We start from the raw sequence: 21,640 nt of genomic DNA, 5'->3' as shown, positions 1-21,640 counted from the left end.
AATATACACCTGGGGGAGGGAGTCTTGAGGAAGGCAAAAAAGGGGGTGGCGGCTCACCACCACCCGGAAGGCCACTCCATGTTTCCAGCCCAACGACTTATTGATCTAATCGGTGGTCGGTGACGCTGGCTAAGCTCCGGCTCCAAATGAATAAGGACTATGACAGAGCGAGCTCAGGGATAAGGCTGCTGCCGCCTACTGCTGCAGGTGGCCGACGACTAGGAGCGATCAAGCAGGCAAGCAGCCATGATAGGCCCCAGGGTGTCTTTGGAAGGGTGGCGCTTAGGGAGACGTGGGGGAGGGGCTCCTTTTTCTCCAAATAAGGCTGTAAATTTCCATTTGACTGTGTGAATCTCACTTTTCGCCTACAATATGAAAATATGGGCTGTTGGCGGTGCTGGTACAAGTATCTTGTCTATTTTAGCAGTTGCTCATCTTGGTGGTGATGCATTTTTTTCCTCCTCAGAATTTAGAAAGATTGAAGCAAAAATCCAATGCAATGTAATTAGTGGAAAACAGGCAAAAATATTTTTGAAACAAAACAACAGAAACGTGGAAAAATATGCCAAAATTAAGACTATTTTCGCCAGCACTTTTTTTGAGCAAGTTAAAACCACAGTTTAGGATCATATACATAAATACACAAATAAACTGGATGGAAATTAAACAGAAAAGCTTAAAAAAAATTGGAAAATGACTATGAAAAATTACCTGATTATGTTCCTACCAGAATTCAAAAAAGGAAATAAACAATCTGTGTGGAAAATATTACTCTACTCTAAAAGTACTTGTTTGTGTAGCATTTTTTAGCCTATAAACAACACAATTTAGTAGGATTTTACAAGAAAATGCAAGAACCACGACATAAAAATAAATTGAGGGATCTATAAATATCCTGGAGGTCATTATGGTCTGACCAGCGCTTTATCAGCAAGGCAAGAAAAACAAATTCAGCAATGGCACTCAACATCATATTTTCCAGAATTTAGTCGGACTTTGTATGCAAAAGCAAATAAATAAATAAATGTCTGAAAATGTGGAAAAATGTGCATAGTTAAGTGTTTTGGATGTTGCCGGTATAGTGTCATAATGCAGACCGGCTTTTTGCACAATTTTGTAAAATGTTTACAAAATGCTATGCGGTGTCATTAATTTGTGGAAATGTGACCCAATAACACCCAAATTATGACAGATTCCCATCAAAATTTGATATAATTCCTAAACAAAAATGTGAATCACTATTATGAAGGAGCTGACAGAAAAAAATAATGGTTGTGACAGTTTTGGGAAAATTCATTCATCCTTTGTTTAAAGCAAACATGCACAGTAGGTTGAATTATGTCAATATGTTATTAAAATTAGCTGTCATTTGCACCTATTGTCAGTATCAAGTCTATTTGCATAAAAGTGAATAGGTTTCAATTTAAAAATATAACAATGCACTCTAATTGGTAGGAAGCGCTCAAAAATATTTGTAACTGCATTTTCTTGGTGTGAGTCACTGACAGGGTTAGTGTGACCACAGTGACACTCCTGTTGTCGGGAAAATAGCCCAATTATGAGCATAATATAATGCACACGCACACACAGGCGCATCCATTAACCAAGAAACAGCTTGGACAGCTACATAAATGGCCTGCATACCGTTTACCACTTTAACAAGGGCAGTAATGCAGCATTGTGAGCATGGCTGCTAATTGTTGCTTTTTACGTTCATTACTACGTTGTTTTTATTTATTACCTCGTGTCTATAATATGATGGTGCTGCAAGCGGACTATTTGACGCAATCTGAATTTGACTCTGAATTCTCTTTCTTCCAAAATGTCCACCACCTCATCGGTTGTACCTTTTGCTCCTTTGTCCTGTCATGTCCTTGCACCTGGCAGGAAGCTGATCATCTGGGTGGAGAGACCTCTTCCCCTGTGGGCCCTGCAGGTCAGACAGAATAGACAACTTGTGTGTTGTAATTATACCTTTGGTACGTGTGCTTTCCATTGATAGGTTATTCGTCAATCCCTTATTTCATTTGCATACGTCTAACGAGATTTGAATAATGGCACGCTAATGAACATAAAAGTGGACGCAATCACAGCACACGTTGCTCACATGGCTTTTTTTTCACTGTGTCGCTCAGTCATCAGCACGCCCACTGATGCCACCCACACTCTCTTCTAACATGCCTAATTTCTCTCTCTGACTTTCTCAACTCCCCGTCTGCTCTCTCTTTTTAACACGAGTTTTCCCACTCTCTCTTTCACAGTAGTCTTCCCCCTCTCTCTCTTTTTGCAGGTGTTCGTGGCTTTTATCAGCTTTTCAGAAACCATGTTGCTTGTGTATCTTAGCTACAAGGTGAGTTGCTGTAGGAATATATTTTTTTTACGAAAATGTTGGTGTAAACGTTGTCAGAAGCCTGTTTTCCTAGTAATATGTATTTTGTCTATAATACAGAACATCAGTTTAAGGCCCACATTAACTCATTCACTGCCAGACGTGCAAAAAGGTGTCCACTCCAGTGCCAGGGTTTTTGTCATTTTCACTCATATTGCAAGACCCACAGAATATTGAATTTTAGGACTACATAAACATTCAATGCAGCGTAAGAAACCTTAGACTCTCTTCTTTCATCAGAAAAAAAGAGTTAATTCATAAGTTATATGGGTCTGGAGTAATATGTGGGGGTGGCTGTACAAAAGGAAAATGCCAACCGCTCGTGGGAGGGAAAAACATTAAATTTGGGAATGGCGGTGAATAAGTTAAGGTACATGGGGTCCTTGGTTTCCCATGGTGCAAAATTGCACCCCAGCTATTATATGTGATCATCAACATTAATTAATCTATTTAATTTTGCAGTTTTAGATATAAATTTTGTCAACCAATTGTGGATAAACATGCTTTGAACTATTATGTATATATCGATTATGGTTTTTACACACACATACCCGACATTGTAAAAAGTTACGCATGTAATAAAATGTTATAATTTCTAAAGTCGAGCATTTTATTTTCCTTCTTCACTTGAACCATTGGTGGACTCAGAGGACATAAAAAGTAAGCAAATAGCTTGATTGCATTGTTTGGAAAATTAAGGTAAAACAATTTAATAGTTTTTTTTCCTAGAAGTGCAATACCGAGATATTGGCTTAAGACTGTGCTGGCAAATACTTTAAAAAAAATTATACACTTGAAAACAGCAAAATCTTTCACTAAATCGCCTTGGTGGCGTGAGGTTCAATTCGGATTGTTCGTACAACAGACCTCTTAGGCAACATAGGCTTAGGTATGCTGATGAGGTGATACCAGAGCAAATGGGGCAATCAGGCCTGTCGTAGTACTCATACTCAGGCAGGACAATAGAAGTAATCAGTCAGGACAATAGAAGTAATCAGTATAGCCGCAAGGAGTAGTCCTCTGCTCCCCCCAACCTGAGAGCAGGGACCAATCACAGCAGAGTTTGGCACCGCCACGTCTGGACAGTAGGGATATATATATATATATATATATATATATAGGGCCGAAACTACCAGTAAAAGACTTTAGTTCGCTGACGAAGCCTCTTGGATAAGAAGCAAAGCGTCCGACACCTTCAAAGAAGTACAGATAACGGCAGAAGAAACCTTTTCATCGATGGACCACTCCTGTACGACTGAGAGCTTACACAGACGTATAGACTTGGGTGCAAAAAAAATTGATCAAGACCTTTCAGAATATTATGTTCCAAATCAGTGTGAGTGTGCACCGCCTGACTGGGTGGACGACTTCCAAAGTGTCCAAATATTTATACATGAGACGGATTTTGGGGGAGCCCCCGTGTTGCTACTGCGGGGTGTCGATCCATCCAGGTGTGCCCATGCCTTTCATGTGCTTGGCACTATAAGCCTCTGACGGGCCCCATGTGTGCATTAATGCCAACGCTTTAAAGCCAACCGAGTGGACACAGGAGATGTGAGCACGTCCACCTACACTCTTCAAGGACGGGGTCAGATAAAAAGCTGCCATGTTAACCGGAGGCAGCTCAGACCGAGTAAATGCTATTGCCCCTTAAATGGCACTCATGCGACTTGTATAAACCGGCCTTCCATTTCAAGCTTCCAACATGTCCCCTTCCGCTAAACAGGCCTGTTATGCGGTAATCCCGCCCGCGGGAGTCGCCATGACAATGGAGTTCCCTGACCTCTTGTATGCGCTTTATGTTTCCAGGGCAACGTCTGGGAGCAAGTACTACGTGTCCCATTCATTCTGGAGATGATCAGCGCTGTCCCCTTCATGATCACTGTGAGTGGAAAAACATGCACCACTGAACACCGAAAGCACTCTCAAACAGCACCTTCCCTTCCCTTCCGTAATACGCGTTTATTACCTGCCGCTACTGTAGACGGATGGCACTCATGGGTGACACAGTAGGCTTCCACTCCCCCGGAGACGATCTCGCTTGCATTCTATAGGACAAATAAGCAGAAGTGACATTTTCTTTGTTTCTTGTACCCCCACAGGTGATTTTGCCCTCCTTCACAAATCTCTTCATTCCTGTTTTCCTGAATTGCTGGCTGGCAAAACATGCTTTGGAGAACATGATAGTGAGTCAAGTAATCCACTCAATCCTACACCATGTGTATACAGACGCTCCCCAATTTACGAACGAGATACGTGCCGAACGGTCGTTCGTAAGGTGAATTTGTTTGTAAGTTGCTTCAGTGCCATGTTGGATAAATAATAATACATTTTATTTCGAAGCGCATTTCAAAACTCTCACTTTAGTATGAAATGTATGTTTAAGGATTATATAAGCATGTTTAAGGTTGATATAAGTATGTTTTAGGCATGTATATGTAACCTGTATTGGTTTGTACTGAAAAATAAACATTTAATAAAATATATGCTCTATAAAGATATGCATATGTACAACTGGAGAGAATACTACATATGTTACGACAAAAAAATGTTCTTAAGTATCGTTTTTTGTAACTCAAATGTTCATAAGTAGGGGAGTGTTTGTACAATTAGTATGTTTAAGGTTTATATAGGTATTTTAAGGCTTGCATAAGTAACCTGTATTGGTTTGTACTGAAAAACATTTAATAAAATATATGCTCTATAAAGATATGTACAAGTACAACTGGAGAAAAGACTAAATATGTTACGACAAAAATGTTCTTAAGTGTCGTTTTTCGTAACTCGAATGTTCATAAGTAGGGGAGTGTTTGTACAATTAGTATGTTTAAGGTTTATATAGGTATTTTTAAGGCTTGCATAAGTAACCTGTATTGGTTTGTACTGAAAAAAAACATTTAATAAAATATATGCTCTATAAAGATATGTATAAGTACAACTGGAGAAAAGACTAAATATATGACTATAAGAATGTTCGTAAGTACCGTTTTTCGTAACTCGAATGTTCATAAGTAGGGGAGTGTCTGTACAATTTTGTTGCAGAAAAAAATAAAGAAATACATTGACCAGTACAGATTGTTACGTGTTTTTTTGGTCATCTATGGATGAATTGGCATTGAATTAGGACATGGCATCTATTACAGGTAAAGCCACTATTTCAGGAAACATTCTTTCTCCCACGCTCCACCAAGCACACGTCCGATCTGTTTAAGACCTAAGCAGCGCACCTCCGGGCACCGTTTCCTTTTGCACGCTTCATGTGACGTCTCCTTCATTTTGCGTCCCTCTGCAGAACGACCTGCACAGGGCCATCCAGCGGACACACTCGGCCATGTTCAACCAGGTGGTGATACTCATCAGCACGTTGGTGTGTCTCATGTTTACATGGTGGGTACCCGCATAGACTTGAGGACCAACGGCAAAATGAACATGAAATGGACGGGAAGTGATTTCCTAGCTTGGGGAAGGAAGAGGGCAGATGGGTGAAAGGAAAGACGGAAAACAACGGTGTGCTGAAACATGCGGTAACACTGAGATGGAGGGAGAACACAGGGAATAAAACAAAGCAGGAAGATAATTGGTGACTGCGAGTGCGAGACAGCGACGAAACATGACAAGCGGTGATTGTTCCAAAGCAACAACGGCTCAGCGCATCTTTAAAAATCGACAATAGCGCAATGACGAATCCCAATGCTGACATTTATTTTTGTTTAAATCCCATATAGACGGCAGCGATGGTCTGCTCTCATCCATTTAAGACTTTATAATGTGCGCTGTTCCACACATTAGGTCTGGAAGGCATCCACCCGTCTACTCAAACACTTCATTCAGTATACCGGCAAAAGACATCCAATATAAAATATGTCTTACATCATATTCAAGAATTATTCTACTCTGACGGCATTTACACGCACCGAAGGGCAAAAAGTTATGCTCAGTTTATATCAACACTGCCAGAGCTTCTTCCTGTTATATGAATCCTGACCACCAGGGGGCTGTATAACAAGTCCATCCATTTTGTAATCCGCTTATCCTCATAAGGGTCCGCACGGGAGTTGATGAAATCTATCTAAGCTATCTTCGGGCAGTAGGAGGGGAACACTCGGAACTGGTTAGCAGCCAATCACGAGGCACACAGAGATGATCAATCAATCAAGGAAAAATTCTGAGTGTTCCATTAACTCATTCACTGCCATTCCCGAATGTATTCAGGAATTGTAAAGTGTGACGTGGAGCGCCATTCCCGAATTTGTTCGTGTTTTTGTTTTTCTTGCTGGGACTGCCGATAAAGCGCTGGTCAGCCCTTTGGCAATTTTTTTCCCCTTCCACGAGGGGGCAGCATTTCTTTTTTTTTCCATGTTAGCGCTTTATTCCAGGTTCAGCTGTTGTTAACGTGCCAATATGTATCTATGTATGTATTGCATTGTATTTTGGACGGCCACACGTATTTCAAGCTCAGATAACCCTAGACCCATATAATTTAGGAATTAACTCTGTTTCTGATGAAAGAAGAGAGTTTAGGGTTTCTACTGCCGTATTGAATGTTTATGTAGTCCTAAAACTCAATATTCTGTGGGTTCTGGAATTTGAGTGACAATGACAAAAACCCTGGCACTAGAGTGGACACATTTTTATACATCGTCTGGCAGTGAATGAGTTAACCTGCCATGCATGTTTTTGGAATGTGGGAGGAAACTGGAGTACTGTATATAATACAGATATCTAATCGTTCAAAACACATCAATAAGAAGCAGTAATAGCACTTGTTGTTGGAAGAGGATAATGGATATATATTTCTGCTTAGTATTGTCCTTCAAGCTGTGTTACTCCACCATTTGTGTTTAGATAATTAACTCTACCTAAGCAAAACAAGAAAAACTGAAATAACATTTTCATTAAAGTAGAACACGATTACAAGTATGACAATATCAAAGGTAGTATTTCAATGCAGGTGCACCCACTATAGTGGCCAGCGATTGCATAACCTCACAACGCTTTCCTGTGATATATTTTTCCTTATCTCTTCACTAAAAAAGCATCTGCGGCATCCAGCACCTGGAGCGAGCCGGCAACAATCTGACCTTGTTCGATTCGCTTTACTTCTGCGTCGTCACCTTCTCCACGGTGGGCTTTGGGGACGTCACCCCACAGATCTGGCCCTCACAGCTGCTGGTGGTCATCATGATCTTCGTGGCGCTCATTGTGCTTCCCATTCAGGTGAGAGAGAAAATGATGGTATAAGAAAAATTAATTAAATTAAGTTAAAAAATAGAAGAAACACACAATAGAAGAAAGCAGTAAAACCAAATTGACCATTGCGAACAATTCCACAATGACATGTTTGTTCAACATTGTGAGTAATTCCAGGCTGTCGACGATGAATTGCATAATAGCCATTTTAAAATGACGTCTTCAATTGAAAGATTGAATTGCACACTTAGCCTAGTAAACTCATTTCAACGAAGGTTACTTTGAGACAAACTCACACAGACACACGTCGGTGACTCATTTCATCCATTCTACGTTGATTTGCGACGCTATTTTTATGCAGCGAACTCACTCACTTTCCCAATTCCCAGCCATACACTGAGCAACACAATACACACGCACACACATTGGTTTGGAACGCCTACTCGAATGTGTGAGTTTCATCCTCTCTAAACAATTTCCAATCATGTCCATCTCTCAACAGGCAAAAGAGGGCTAATACAAATAATATTCTAAGTGTGAGTGCGTATGTGTGTACATGCCTGAGTGTGTCGACAGCTATAAAAGAGATAAGGGTGTCGGCACTGGAGATCAGATGGGATGATTCACGTTTTCATATAGATACTTTTACGGTACTAAAAGTACATTCAAAGGGTTGATTTTAGGTCAGTTGCTATCCCATTAGCATAAAGGAACCAATAAACGATTTGTGTGCTTTGAATTCAAACTACATTCTTTACATTTGATCAAAATCCTAACGTTGCATTTTAACTCGTTCGCTGCCATTCCCGAATGCATTCAGGAATTGTAAAGTGTGACGTGGAGCGCCATTCCCGAATTTGTTTGCATTTTGCTGATAAAGCGCTGGTCATACCTCCGGCAATGTTTTTCCCTTCCACGAGGGGGCAGCATTTGCCTTTTGTCCATGTTAGCACTTTGTTACAGCTTTAGCAGTTGTTAAAGCGCTATATACAGTCAATCAATATGTCTTGTATTTTGTCCAGCCGTCACCATTTCAAGCTCAGATAACTCCAGACCCATATTACTCAGGAATTAACGTTTTTTTATGATGAAAGAAGAGTGACTACGCTGCCTTGAATGTTTAAGTAGTGCTAAAACTCAATATTCTGTGGGGCCTGCAATTTGAGTGAAAATGACAAAACCCCTGGCAATGGAGTGGACACATTTTTGCACATCATCTGGCAGTGAATGAGTTAAAATGTATTTCTTAATTATTACCGCAGTTTGGACAGGCCTTGCCGGCTGAAGTGTGCAATAACATTTCCACAGGGATGAGGAAAATGTGTTTGAGTGTTATTTTATGTCTAATACATAAATACAAAAAATATCAAACAATGTATATTTTTATGTGGTTTTATATAAAGGTTATATTTATGTTTATTTTTGCTGAAATGTACAGTATTTAGTCGAACAATGCTACTGTTCATGGAATGTGACTCTTGAGCAGATAATATCCCTAAAATTGAAAAACATGAATAATAAAATAGAAATAGAACTGCACCAGGTACTGACAATATGTGGATGAGTAACATGGACACCATGTCATGTCCTTCTCAATTCAGTCTCCCTGTTCTGTTCCATAAATACCCCTTTGACATTTAGATTTGGGCTCGGCATGGTCCTAACCCCCAGCCCGTGTGTATGTACATGTCCGTGTACTGCCATGACCAACACTGGGAAGCCTCAGAACGCATCATTAATTTTTCGCAATAGTTTTTCTATTTCCTTACTTGTACCCCTGCATTTTCCTGCACAAACCAAACACATACACAATCTATTTATTAAACCTTCACACTGTGTTATGCTATCATCAATACCGCAAGTTATATTGATACGACTCCCCCTCCTGTAAGCAACCAACAAAGATGCCACTGGAGAAAGCTGTCTGTTGTCATGGATTCACGTCAATGGATCCCAGCTTTTCACTCACCGCCGATGTTGTCTCGGCACAAAATCAATGATGTTTATCTGCTCGGCCACCCGCACTAAAGAAGCATCCAAACAAATTGTCACCTCGAGCCGTTGACATGTGTGTGACAGTTTGTGTCCGGAAAATACTTTGGGTCACAACTCTTTTACAATTGACATTTATTTTTAAAATCTGAGACACTACTTAATGACTCTAAGGCAATTTTAGAGATAAATCTGTTTCTCAAGAGAAATAAATTCATGGATGGGTGATTTGTTGTTAAAGCAGAACAGAAAAGGAAAGTGTATCAAAGTTGACTTTAATGAGGATGCGTCATGGAAGGCTGTCATATTTAGAAGCATCAGTGTAAAAAGTGGCATTTTAACAGTTCCTTTAAAAAAAAAAATGTCAATTGTGAATAATATGCCATTGGAGCATAGCACCATAAGTGCATTTCGTTAAGTTATAAATATTTTTACTATAAAGACATTTTACAACAACATTTCTGTTTTTCTGTCAAAACAGGAAAATATTTTAAAATAATCACGGCCATGTTTTTGGACTGTGTTATTAACTCATTCGCTCCCATTGCCGAATTTGTTCGGGAATTGAAAAGTGTGACAAGCAGCGGCATTCCCGAATTTGTTCAGGTTTTGTTTTTTTTCTTGCGGGGGTCTCGATAAAGCGCTGATCAGACCTCTGGCAATGCTTTTTCCATTCCACAAGGGGGCTACATTTGCCTTTTGTCCATGTTAGCGTTTTGTTACAGATTCAGCTGTTGTTTAAGCGCTATATAAATCATTATGTATTGCAATGTATTTTGTACAGCTGCTCCCATTTTGAGCTCAGATAACTCCAGACCCATATAACTTAGGAATTAACTCTTTTTTTTGATGAAAGAAGATATTCTAAGGTTTCTAACACTGTGTTGAATGTTTCTGTTCTGTCCTAAAACTCAATATTCTGTGAGTCCTGCAATTTGAGGGAAAATGCCAAAAACTCTGGTCAAGGAGTGGACACATGTTTGCACATCGTCTGGCAGTAAACGAGTTAAAAGAAACTTTTCTTCATACCCGCACCTTAGAAATTATGAGAAAACTATATGCCGTAACTACTTTCAGAAAAAATAAAAAGTTATGGGTGGTGGGAAAAAATGAGTTAGCCCGTTTGTGTCAGGTGTATATTTCTCATTATATTGTGAAAGCAATACAGCCGAAAAGGAGTCACTAAAAAGTGTTGTAAAAAATTTAGAGGGAATTATGCTATTCCAAATTACGACATTTTCGGAGCAGCACACTCAACATGTTTATGGAGCGTTTTGCTCTAAAATAGTCCACACATTTCATTGGGTGAAACCTCCAGCTCACTGGCTCACTGAAGTGACTGGCTTTTGCCAAATCAATCAGACAGCACATTTCCCTGCTTAAATCTAATGCTCAATGTCTGATATCATTCCAATTTACAGTTTGAGCAGCTGGCCTTCCTGTGGATGGAGCGTCAAAAATCCGGCGGAAACTACAGCCGTTACCGGGCGCAGACGGAGAAGCACGTGGTGCTGTGCGTCAGCTGTCTCAAGATTGACCTCCTCATGGACTTCCTGAATGAATTTTTCGCTCACCCTCGGCTGCAGGTGCATTAACGATTGCAACACGCAAGATCAATGCAGCGGCTGGCGCGATCATATTGCAGGAGTAGACTTGCTGAGATTGTGCAGCCTACCCGGATATTATCATTTTAGACATTTAATTAAATCAGTGTTAATTAGCTTTGGTTTTAATGAATTTAGTATATTTTTGGAACAATTCGGTCGACTGCAAGAATAGACGGGAAAAAAACGCAGTGTGTATTGTGCAATAAAATCATTCAAACTCATTCACTGCCGTTCCCAAATTTATTCGGGAATTGAAAAGCATGACTTGGCGCGCCATTCCCAAATGTTTTCAGATTTATTTTTGGTTTTTTTTGGCGGGGGGTGCTCATAAAGCGCTGGTCAGACCTCTGGTGATGTTTTTCCCTCCCACGAGGGGGCAGCATTCACCTGTTGTACAGCCGTCCCAATTTCAAGCTCAGATAACTCCAGACCCATATAACTTAGGAATTAACTCTTTTTTTATGATGAAAGAAAAGGGTCTAAGGATTCCTATGCTGCATTTAATGTTTATGTGGTCATAAACCCTGGCACTGGAGTGGACACATATCATCTGGCAGTGAATGAGTTAAAGTAAACTTCAATTTTCAAAAACTTGTTAGACCTTCTTCTGTGCGTACGTACAGCTATACTGAAATACATTTAATTGACATTTTTACTGGATTTAGAGTTAGTTTTCAAAATGTAAGATGGAATTTGAGTTTTTTAAGCATTTCCATAGTTAAAATATTTGTAAAATATTTTGGGAATTTCTGTTTTCCTTATTTGGTGAACTATAATAATCTGGCTTCTGACAAAGATCAAAACAAGGTTCGGTTTCAGCTTGCAAAAATCGCACATTCATACAATTTCGATGCAATTAAAAGGAAGACCGACAAAATGAGCTCTTATTATTTCTATTCACAGAGATGTTTGATGTAAATCTGATGATGAGTTTACTCTCAAAGTGGCCAAGCATATGATGAATTTTGTGTGAAAGGTGTGTATATGTGTGTGTATGTGTAAACAGGATTACTACGTGGTGATCTTATGCCCGGCAGAAATGGATGTCCAGGTTAGAAGAGTACTTCACGTTCCTCTGTGGGCCCAAAGAGTCATCTACCTGCAAGGCTCTGCTCTCAAAGACCAGGACCTGATGAGGGCCAAGTGAGTCACTGCAACAACATAGGAAATAGATCTGAACAAATCGGCATTCTGTCACTTGTTAACTTTCTTCTTTGCAACATAAAATAACAACAATTGGAGGAAGCAGTTGAACGCAACCTGATTTTTAATTTTAAGCGTGCTTCACCTCAGGCTGCCTTTTTAATCTCCTGCTCCCCTACCATCTCAATCATCAAATTTCCGCTATTTGTTGTCAACGTTTGTCGGGTTCTATCGGAAACTAACAAAAGTCTCGTTTCCTGTGTCTTCCCTTGATTCTCTCTTTCTCGCTCTCACAACCTGCCGGCAGGATGGATGATGCTGAAGCCTGCTTTATCCTCAGTAACCGGTTTGAAGTGGACCGTATCGCCGCTGTACGTTACACTTTGATTTTCTTAACCCCTCTTTTTGCTTTTTCACAATGCCCAATAAGAATTCTTGAAACTGGCAAAGGTGGCCAAAAATATTCTGTGTTTTTTTTATACTGCCCGTACACTCCACCATTAGTTGACTTCATGTCACGACAATATCCCACCTTTCTCTGTTTGGTGTAAAAAGCAATGTTGGATATATATTGGGTCCTTCATCACGGCCCTGATCTTTTTGAGACAACGTGACACAAGGTCATTCCAGAGCAGTTCCAAATCCAACATGCTGTGTGGACCGTGATTGCTCTTCACAGTTGTTGGCTGACGAAGATGATTACATCACGTCTGCAATCTGATGCGGCTAATAAAAAAATCTGTTGCTCAATTTCACTCCTATGTCGCCCTCGCGTCATCAATTTTACCGCCGCCCGTGTCCACTTTGGACAGGATCATCAGACCATCCTGCGGGCCTGGGCAGTGAAAGACTTTGCTCCCAACTGTCCACTGTATGTCCAGATCCTCAAGCCAGAGAACAAGTTTCATGTGAAGTTTGCAGGTGGGTCTAAACTCAAAAGGGGGTCTAGTGGCCAATCTGAAATCTATATCCACTAATTCATTTTGGTTGTGAAATCTAAAATACGCTTGGTTGTGATATTGAAAAACAACATCTGGAAGGCTTGAAGAGTATCGGTTGAAAATTGAAGAGAAGGACAAAGTACTGCAGACAGAACATCAGTGCAAACACACCGAGAAGGTATCACAGGTGAAGAGGTGCAAAAAGAATATTGGATCTGAGAGATCTCGCTATAATAGAAAATGTTATTTCGCAATCCGTGTTTCTGTCCTCTCCAATTGACCGGGCTTCCACTTCAGTCAAACCTGCAAGATATGTTTGCGTGTGAGCGGCATTTTAACAAGACCGACTGCTCTAAGCCAAAAGGATGAGCCTCACACACCAACATGCTCTTAGTTCATGTTGTTACTAAAACATCCCTAACGAAAGACATTTAATTTCCCGACAGCGAGAAACACAAACCTGCAGCTACTTCAAGTTTGTGATGTCTCTTATACTTCAGTAGGGATATGCAGGGTTCTTCTTATAATAATACATTTTATTTCAAGCGTCTTTCAAAGCGTTCAAGGACACTTTACAGTCACAGACAAGCATAGATACAATAATAAATAAAATACAATTATAAATAGAAAGAAGAGATAGAGCTACACAGAAAATGGAATTTTAAATCAGTGGGTTTTGAGATGGGATTTGAAGGTGGGAAGAGAATTGATGTTACGAATGTAGGAAAGAAGTGAGTTCCAGAGTTTGGGGGCAGAGCAGCCGAAAACTCTGTCCTCCATAGAAATTTGAGAGGGAATAGAAATTTGAAGGTCAGATAGGTATGGGGGAGGGGCAAGGTTAAGGATAGCTTTAAATGTATAAAGAAGAATTTTAAAGTTGATTCTCTATTTTTTTCATCATTTAATGGTTATTTGCAGTATAATTTCAATGAAAAAAGAAAACAAAATCCTGCATCAGAAGAATTGAACAAGACAGTGTCGAAGCTTGCTGGAGGATCAATGCTTGATGCCTCCAGTTCTTTTTCAATGATGACTTACACAGAGAAGCACCACGCTGCCTGGCCAACTATGAACGTAAGATAATTACGAATTATACAGCGACGGCAGTGACTAGACAGCTCACGACAAATATTAAATGCTCTGTTGCTTTTGCCAAGACATAAGAAGGATGCATGGTCAGTGGTGGAGGAAAGCGGCCTTTTGTCTTTCTCCATTCAGTTATCAGTTCAACTGTACATCATGTCCAATCAGTGAATGAAAGGCAGATTGGTCAAAAAATACATAAAACGAAAATACTGCCCAATGATACACCAGTTGTTACACCGTAAGTGGAACGACTGCAAAAATTAATATACTGAACAGTCACCGTTTTTTATGTATAGGTACTGTATGTACCTCAAGTGTAAGAGTTAAATTACAAGAGTGCAAAATGCTAACTTTATTTCGGTTACAACCCAATTGACAAGACATGGCATCATGAGCGAAAGAAGGATGCATGCCTGACCAAGAGCTACAGTGGGGCTCAATTTTCATCCCTCAAGATGATTTATAATTGGACTTAAAGGGATCTTTTGTCAGTGTGAAAAATATGTCCTGATCAGTCAATAGTGTAAGATTGCGTGTGTGTGTGTGTGTGTGTGTGTGTGTGTGTGTGTGTGTGTGTGTGTGTGTGTGTGTGTGTGTGTGTGTGTGTGTGTGTGTGTGTGTGTGTGTGTGTGTGTGTGTGTGTGTGTGTGTGTGTGTGTGTGTGTGTGTGTGTGTGTGTGTGTGTGTGTGTGTGTGTGTGTGTGTGTGTGTGTGTGTGTGCGTGCCAGAGCAACAGAGGACAGACTCAGACCCAGACTCAGTTCCAGAGTCAGACCCAGACCAAGAGTCACACTCACACTCACACAATGGGAAAATGTCATCTTATCGAATGGAATTTTTGTTGATCAGCACATAATGGGACATTTGGTAATTACAGTAGAAATGCCAAAGACATATTTCGTCCTGCTAGTTTCGATTGCCTTTGTGGGTATTGAATTCATGATGGGACCCATACATTTGAACTGAATTACTAATTGGTTTGACTAATGGGAAGTGATGGTGAATGAGACTTTTTCTTTTTAATTTATAGTTATTATTTAACAGTGGATTCCATGCCACTTAACATGATAACTCTGAACAAACCTCACGAGGATGTATCGGAGACCCTGCTGCTGACTGAAGGGATTAAATTAAATCGACTTTAGTTTGGGACCACCTAGGAGCAGCAGTGATACTGCTCAGTTCTGGTCAAATCAAGGTTCTTGACATCTCTCGATCGGCGTTTTGAGAATGTCACGTCAACCTTGAGAAACCCCAGCAAAGCAAACCTGGCTTGATTCAGACTGAAATACCTTAACGGCTAGTCACTGGATGAGTTTGCCATGTGTTGCCAGAGGACACAGAGCTCTTATTTTGAAGAACCCCTGACATTTTGCACGGAGCAAGCAGACTGACATTTATAGTTCAAAGAGGAAATATCCCAGCATCCATTTGATGGATCTGAATGCAATTTAATAACTTCAGCGTAGCAAGCATTTGTGGTTTGATGAAGAAAGGTGCACCGTTAAACGATGCTGTGTGTCATCCTCACACATGCACACACACCCACCCACACACACACACACACACACACACACAAATGGACTGACAACCACTGGTAGCTCACACTTATCTGACCTCCACTACTGTGTTGCCGCTTTCCTGTTTGTCCTCAGATCATGTGGTGTGTGAGGAAGAGTTTAAGTATGCCATGCTGGCTTTGAACTGCGTGTGCCCTGGGACTTCGACACTCATTACTCTGTTAATCCACTCCTCCAGAGGACAGTGAGTTCACCGTTATTTGTTCGGAAGTCAGCCCTCCTTAATCAAAAAATGTTGGGTATACCTAAAGCAAGGGTAGGGCACGAGATTGTGAATAATGCTCAATTTTTATTGAGACTGTAAATGTTTATGAGTGTGACTGTGGTTAGCAGTCATGTAAAACCACAAGACATCCTACTGAGATGCTGTTGCAAAATATTAAAATATTAGGAAAAGCTCTCGGTAGAATACATACTCGATAGAAAACAATAATACGATTATTGTTCTGAATCTCATGAGACTTGTGCAAGTGTACCCACGTTAAAATGAACGGCACCATTCAACGACGATTTTCACCATTCAACGACGATGTACTTTTTCTTTAGAACTGCACCCCAGGAGGCCTTTAAGCAACGTGGAGGAGCCTTTCAAGTCCTGAGCAGGTAAGATTGCTTTCTATTCACATCCTTCATAAATATACAAACGTTTTAGAAGAATTATTTCACAATCTGAACTCCTCTGGAATAATTTTCCCCTCAGATTTTACAGCCCAAGAGAACCAAATATGGTGGCCAGTCAGTGCTTGTACGCATACATTGGAATCATTGCCCTGTGGCTTTTTTCTTGGGGCAGTGACGCATGACCCGGCTGTAATACATTGAATTCATCCAATTTTTTACTGCCTGCAAAGTCACTTTAACACTTGGTTTATTCTGCATTTTTTGTCACAGGCCACCCACGTTCACACTACCCCCACAGCCTTGCTTCCTGTTATCACCTCAGTAGCTTCCACATCTAAAACCGTACACCCCATGAGAACACGCATGTCCACGTCACTTGTTCTATGTGTGCGCGAGTTTCCCGTCAGGTTTCCCTTCCTTTTTCAACAAAGTATTGATCAAATTGATGTGACAGAGATATAAGACGTTGAGTCTCCAGCTTTGGGTGGTAAATCCTTCGGACCACAGTCGTGGCACTGGAGATTTTATGTTAAACTCTGAAAAAGGTCAATACTGGGCCGCCAATCAATCCTCTACTTTGTCTCACAGGGAAGGTGGAGCGTGCGCAGCTGACCAGTGGCATCGAACATATCGCCGCTGTTCAGCCAATGAAGTTCATCACATTCGCCTGGAGGAGAGCAAATTCTTTGGGGAATACCAGGGCAAGAGTTTCACCTTTGCCTCCTTTCATGCTCACAAGAAGTAAGTGACAGTAAAAGACCCCAAACGCTCAATGCAGTTCAGAGTGTAACTTTCTCCATGGCAACAGGTATGGAGTGTGTTTAATCGGAGTCCGTAGGTTGGATACCAGCAATATCCTGCTAAACCCTGGCCCCTGTCATATCATGGGAGCCTCTGACATTTGCTTTTACATCAACATCTCCAAAGAGGAAAATTCCGCGTTTGTCCGTGGACAGCGGGAGCCATCGTGGGGGAGCGTGGGGAGTAATGCCAGGGGGGTTCACCAGAGCATTTACCATGGACTCACCCGCCTCCCAGTGCATAGCATCATTGCCAGCATGGGTCAGTATGCTCAGCGTGGTGTACTTTTACACACTTGGCTTCTATTCATAGCATCAATAGACTTTTAGTCCATCATGCAAAAGACCCTGTAGCTTTGTCCCAAAACACTGTTGCTATCACAAATATGAAAAGAAGAAAATATGCACACAATGACCACCATAGACTCTCCTGGGAAGACTTTGTAAAAGGGTGTTGTTTAGGTTAGGACTCTCGTGCTTCCACAACCAAGTCATCCAATTGTGATTTTTGCTTTTTCAGGCACAGTAGCAATCGATCTTCAGGACTCTAGCGACAGCAGCCCAGACGGTCCGGAACCTGGCAGCGCAGGGCCTAGCAGCGGGAGAGGAAGTCGAAGCAGCTCCAGGACGGAGATAAGCGGGGCTAACACGTTGGCACTGCCCGTTTTGGGTGACTCCGTCGAGGAGAGGCGGCATAGCATTGCACCTGTCCTGGAGTTGGTGGACGGCGTAAGCAGTCCGACCTTTGATCTATTGGGAGACCAATCGGAGGACGAAGGAGGGGAAGAGAGCAAGGATGATAGTGACAAAGATGCGAGTGCCCATTGGTGGGGTCGACACTGCGAGTGAGTATTTCAGCGACTCGATTTGAGTTGTGTGCATTTATCAAGGGTAACTGCAGCTGTGTAATCCAGGTGGGTGAAGGGCTACCCGCTCAACTCTCCATACATCGGCAGCTCTCCTGCACTTTGCCACCTTCTACAAGAAAAGATGCATTTTTGCTGCCTACGCATGGATAAAGTAAGCGCTCGCAACTGTTCGCCGTCCAATTCTGTAGTGACTTCATAGTCGTTCTTCTCCTTCTCCAACAGGCTTGTCACCATATCCCATTTGAAGATGCCCGTTCCTACGGCTTCAAAAACCAACTCATCATTGTGTCGGCAGAGAGCGCTGGAAACGGCCTTTATAATTTCATCGTACCTCTTCGGGCCTACTACCGGCCCAGAAAGGAGTTGAACCCCATTGTACTGCTTTTGGAGAGCATGTGAGATGGTCCTTTTCATTTTGGCCTGTATATTGGTGGTGGCTTATTGGGTGAGCATAAAAAGTAAGGCTCCTCAGAAAGTACTGCTGTGAGCATAGCCACTCCACTATAAATCTTAGGGTGGTAAAACGTGGTCTTCTCCAGTGAGGGAGATGAAGTGAGCTCTTGTTGGCCACAGTAAACATGATTTGTGAAATGCCAAACGCTTTCAGGTCCTTGCGCTGCAAAATGCTGAGCTTGGTGGCTGGTGTCGTACAAAAATAGCGGGTCAAAAAAATGCAATAAAATGATGAGTCACTCCTGAGTCGACTTGTTCTGAATTCATTTAAATTTGAAAAGGGGGTGTTGGCTGTGCTCAAGTAAAACTGATACGTTTTTGTTTCAATTGATTTAGACCCGAGGCAGACTTCCTGGAAGCAATCTGCTGGTTCCCCATGGTTTTCTACACAGTGGGCTCTATGGACAAGTAAGTCACATCCGAGACACCTTTCGTACCCCAGAGAATGATTTCTATTGCCAGGTCAGAAAATACAAGCAATGTGTCAGATGTTGGCACTTTTGTGGCAGAAAATAGAACCATTGCAACATACTTTTTTTGGGACAGTTCTACCTTGAAGGTGACAGTAACTGGCACCATTGGGCCAATGTTCATCTTACAGTCAGATCGTGCAGTGTCGACAATATGTGACAGTGGCACATGACTGTAATCGTTGAAGTGATTTAATAATAATAATACATTTAATTTCTAAGCGCCTTTCAAAACTCTCAAGGACACTTCCCAGTCACGGGATAAGAATTTATGATTATTATTTTTTGACTGACACTGGGAGTTATGAGACACATCGTGATCCTGATGTGACAATACTAACTTTTGTGGCATCTAAATATAGTAACACAAGCGGGAATTTAAATTTGATTGGAACACAACAATATACGGTTTTTGTTTTTTACCCTTTCAAATTGCTGCTGTGGACTGCAAATGTCCTCATTGTGGGACTATTAAAGGCTTTCTGATTCTGAACACCTAACGATATAAATTGGTTCAAAGAGTACCAGATTTTCGGCACTATATTTTCAAAAGCTGACCACGTACCTTGTAATCCAGTGCAATTTATATATAGAAAAAGTTGTAAACTGTGTAATTCATTGGAGGTGCGCCTAATAATCCGGTGCATTTTATATATATGGACAGGTTTAAAAAAAAATGTAACTCATTGAAGTTGATATTTATAATCCAGAGCATTTTACATATGGAAAATTTTGAAAATATGTGTTTGTTGAAGGTGCTCCTTATAATCTGGTGCGCTTTATATGTGTAAACGGTTTAAAAATATGACATTCATCATATGTGCGCTTTATAATCCGGTGCGCCTTATATGTGAAAAATGTTTTAAAATGTCATTTGTTGAAGGTGCTCCGTGTAATCCGGTGCGCTTTATACAGTATATGGAAAAGGTTTTCAAATATGTCATTCGTTAAAGGTGCACTTTATAATTCGGTGTGCCTTATAAAATACGGTACTTACCGTATTTTCCATTGTATAAGGCGCACCACAGTATAAGGCAAACCCCCAATGAATGGGGTATTTTCAAACTTTTTCCATATGAGGCGCACTGGAATATAAAACACAAATACGGTAAATCCTATGTGATGGTAGAAACGATTCGACATAGTGACACATTTAAGACAAATAATGGGAACTTTGCGGCAGCAAATGGCAGGTCTAGGTCAAATCGTAGCACCTATGTGACAGGTTTGACCTATGATTCAGATAATGGGATTTCTGCGGCAGAGGGGTGGGGGTCTATGACATGTGTACAAAAAACTCAGATAGGGCTAACTATGAGTCAGATATTAGTCCCTATGTGAGAGATTGCAGATTTTGAAAAATCCTTATTTATTCTCTCAAGTTTAGACAGTTTATTGCGGTGTGGAGTGACGTTTGCCGACACCATGGTGGTAGTGGATAAGGAGAGTTCCATGATCGCGGAGGAGGACTACATGGCTGATGCAAAGACCATCGTCAATGTCCAGACCCTTTTCAGGTACGCTTCATCCACCCTGATGCCTGCTCAAATTTGACAAACGTTTCTGACTGTTACCATGTCTTGTCTGCATGTGATTAGACTGTTCCCAGCACTGAGTATTATAACTGAGCTCACACACCCGGCCAACATGCGCTTCATGCAGTTTAAAGTTAAAGACCACTACTCTCAAGCTTTGTCCAAGTTGGAAAAGGTAAATGTGACACTGCAACAAATGTGAAATTTAAATTTTGATTCAGACTTTCGCAACCATCATGGAATTTCACGAGTTTGATTTGCTTTCGCGGGCTGAATAAAATGATGTGGTGGGCCAGATTTGGCCCCCGGGCCTTGACTTTGATACCAAAATGATCACAATGTTTATTCATCTCACCAAGAACGAATTTAAACAGAAAATGTGTTTGCGTGTCTTTGTGTACATGGGTGCACATTACCTGTAGAAGGAAAGGGAGAGAGGATCCAACCTGGTGTTTATGTTCCGCCTGCCCTTTGCAGCAGGCAAAGTGTTCAGTGTCAGCATGCTGGACACACTTCTTTATCAGGTAAAAAGAAAACACATCATTATTCAATGTCACAAAATGTTTTTAATCCAATCCATTTAACGTGATCTGACTTTGGACAGTCGTTCGTCAAGGATTACATGATCTCCATCACCAGACTGCTGCTGGGCCTTGACTCCATGCCCGGTTCAGGGTTCCTCTGCGCTGTAAGAGCAACTGCAACTTAATGGCTGCATGGTCATAAATGTATCACACGCAGAGTGCAATGTTTTGTATTCTAGATGAAAATCACAGAGGATGATTTGTGGATACGGACCTACGGGAGGCTCTACCAGAAGCTGTGCTCCTCCACGGGGGATATTCCTATTGGAATCTACAGAACAGAAGCGCACAAGCTCCCTGTTTCAGAGGTCAGATGCCACTGTCGTGTAAACGTGAACAATACAGACACGTTTACACGACCTTACGAACGAGATACGTTC

The 21,640-nt window shown here is 41.2% G+C and overlaps 1 protein-coding gene across 3 annotated transcripts in view; it reads left to right on the top strand.

Moving 5' to 3' along the window:
* Positions 1-21,640, top strand: part of kcnt2b (potassium sodium-activated channel subfamily T member 2b) — a 43,631-nt gene that overhangs the window by 17,921 nt on the left and 4,070 nt on the right. For 2 of the 3 annotated variants that reach the window (XM_089018737.1, XM_089018736.1), the window contains exons 5-27: positions 1,888-1,936; positions 2,291-2,350; positions 4,199-4,273; positions 4,492-4,575; positions 5,682-5,776; positions 7,426-7,606; positions 10,993-11,157; positions 12,185-12,321; positions 12,629-12,692; positions 13,134-13,242; positions 16,004-16,112; positions 16,475-16,531; positions 17,138-17,290; positions 17,358-17,611; positions 17,870-18,194; positions 18,264-18,369; positions 18,441-18,613; positions 19,008-19,079; positions 20,524-20,658; positions 20,740-20,851; positions 21,099-21,200; positions 21,281-21,364; positions 21,440-21,568. In XM_089018737.1, coding sequence (XP_088874863.1) covers positions 1,888-1,936; positions 2,291-2,350; positions 4,199-4,273; positions 4,492-4,575; positions 5,682-5,776; positions 7,426-7,606; positions 10,993-11,157; positions 12,185-12,321; positions 12,629-12,692; positions 13,134-13,242; positions 16,004-16,112; positions 16,475-16,531; positions 17,138-17,290; positions 17,358-17,611; positions 17,870-18,194; positions 18,264-18,369; positions 18,441-18,613; positions 19,008-19,079; positions 20,524-20,658; positions 20,740-20,851; positions 21,099-21,200; positions 21,281-21,364; positions 21,440-21,568 — 2,830 coding nt within the window. The remainder of the gene's footprint in view (positions 1-1,887; positions 1,937-2,290; positions 2,351-4,198; positions 4,274-4,491; positions 4,576-5,681; positions 5,777-7,425; positions 7,607-10,992; positions 11,158-12,184; positions 12,322-12,628; positions 12,693-13,133; positions 13,243-16,003; positions 16,113-16,474; positions 16,532-17,137; positions 17,291-17,357; positions 17,612-17,869; positions 18,195-18,263; positions 18,370-18,440; positions 18,614-19,007; positions 19,080-20,523; positions 20,659-20,739; positions 20,852-21,098; positions 21,201-21,280; positions 21,365-21,439; positions 21,569-21,640) is intronic. The other variant, XM_089018738.1, reaches the window with a different exon arrangement.

Source organism: Hippocampus bargibanti, linkage group LG17 (assembly GCF_051943395.1).
Source record: "Hippocampus bargibanti isolate YZ-2025 linkage group LG17, ASM5194339v1, whole genome shotgun sequence".
Classification (NCBI taxonomy): domain Eukaryota; kingdom Metazoa; phylum Chordata; class Actinopteri; order Syngnathiformes; family Syngnathidae; genus Hippocampus; species Hippocampus bargibanti.
Note: the sequence above shows the minus strand (reverse complement) of the source record. Positions and strands in the feature narration are given on the sequence as shown.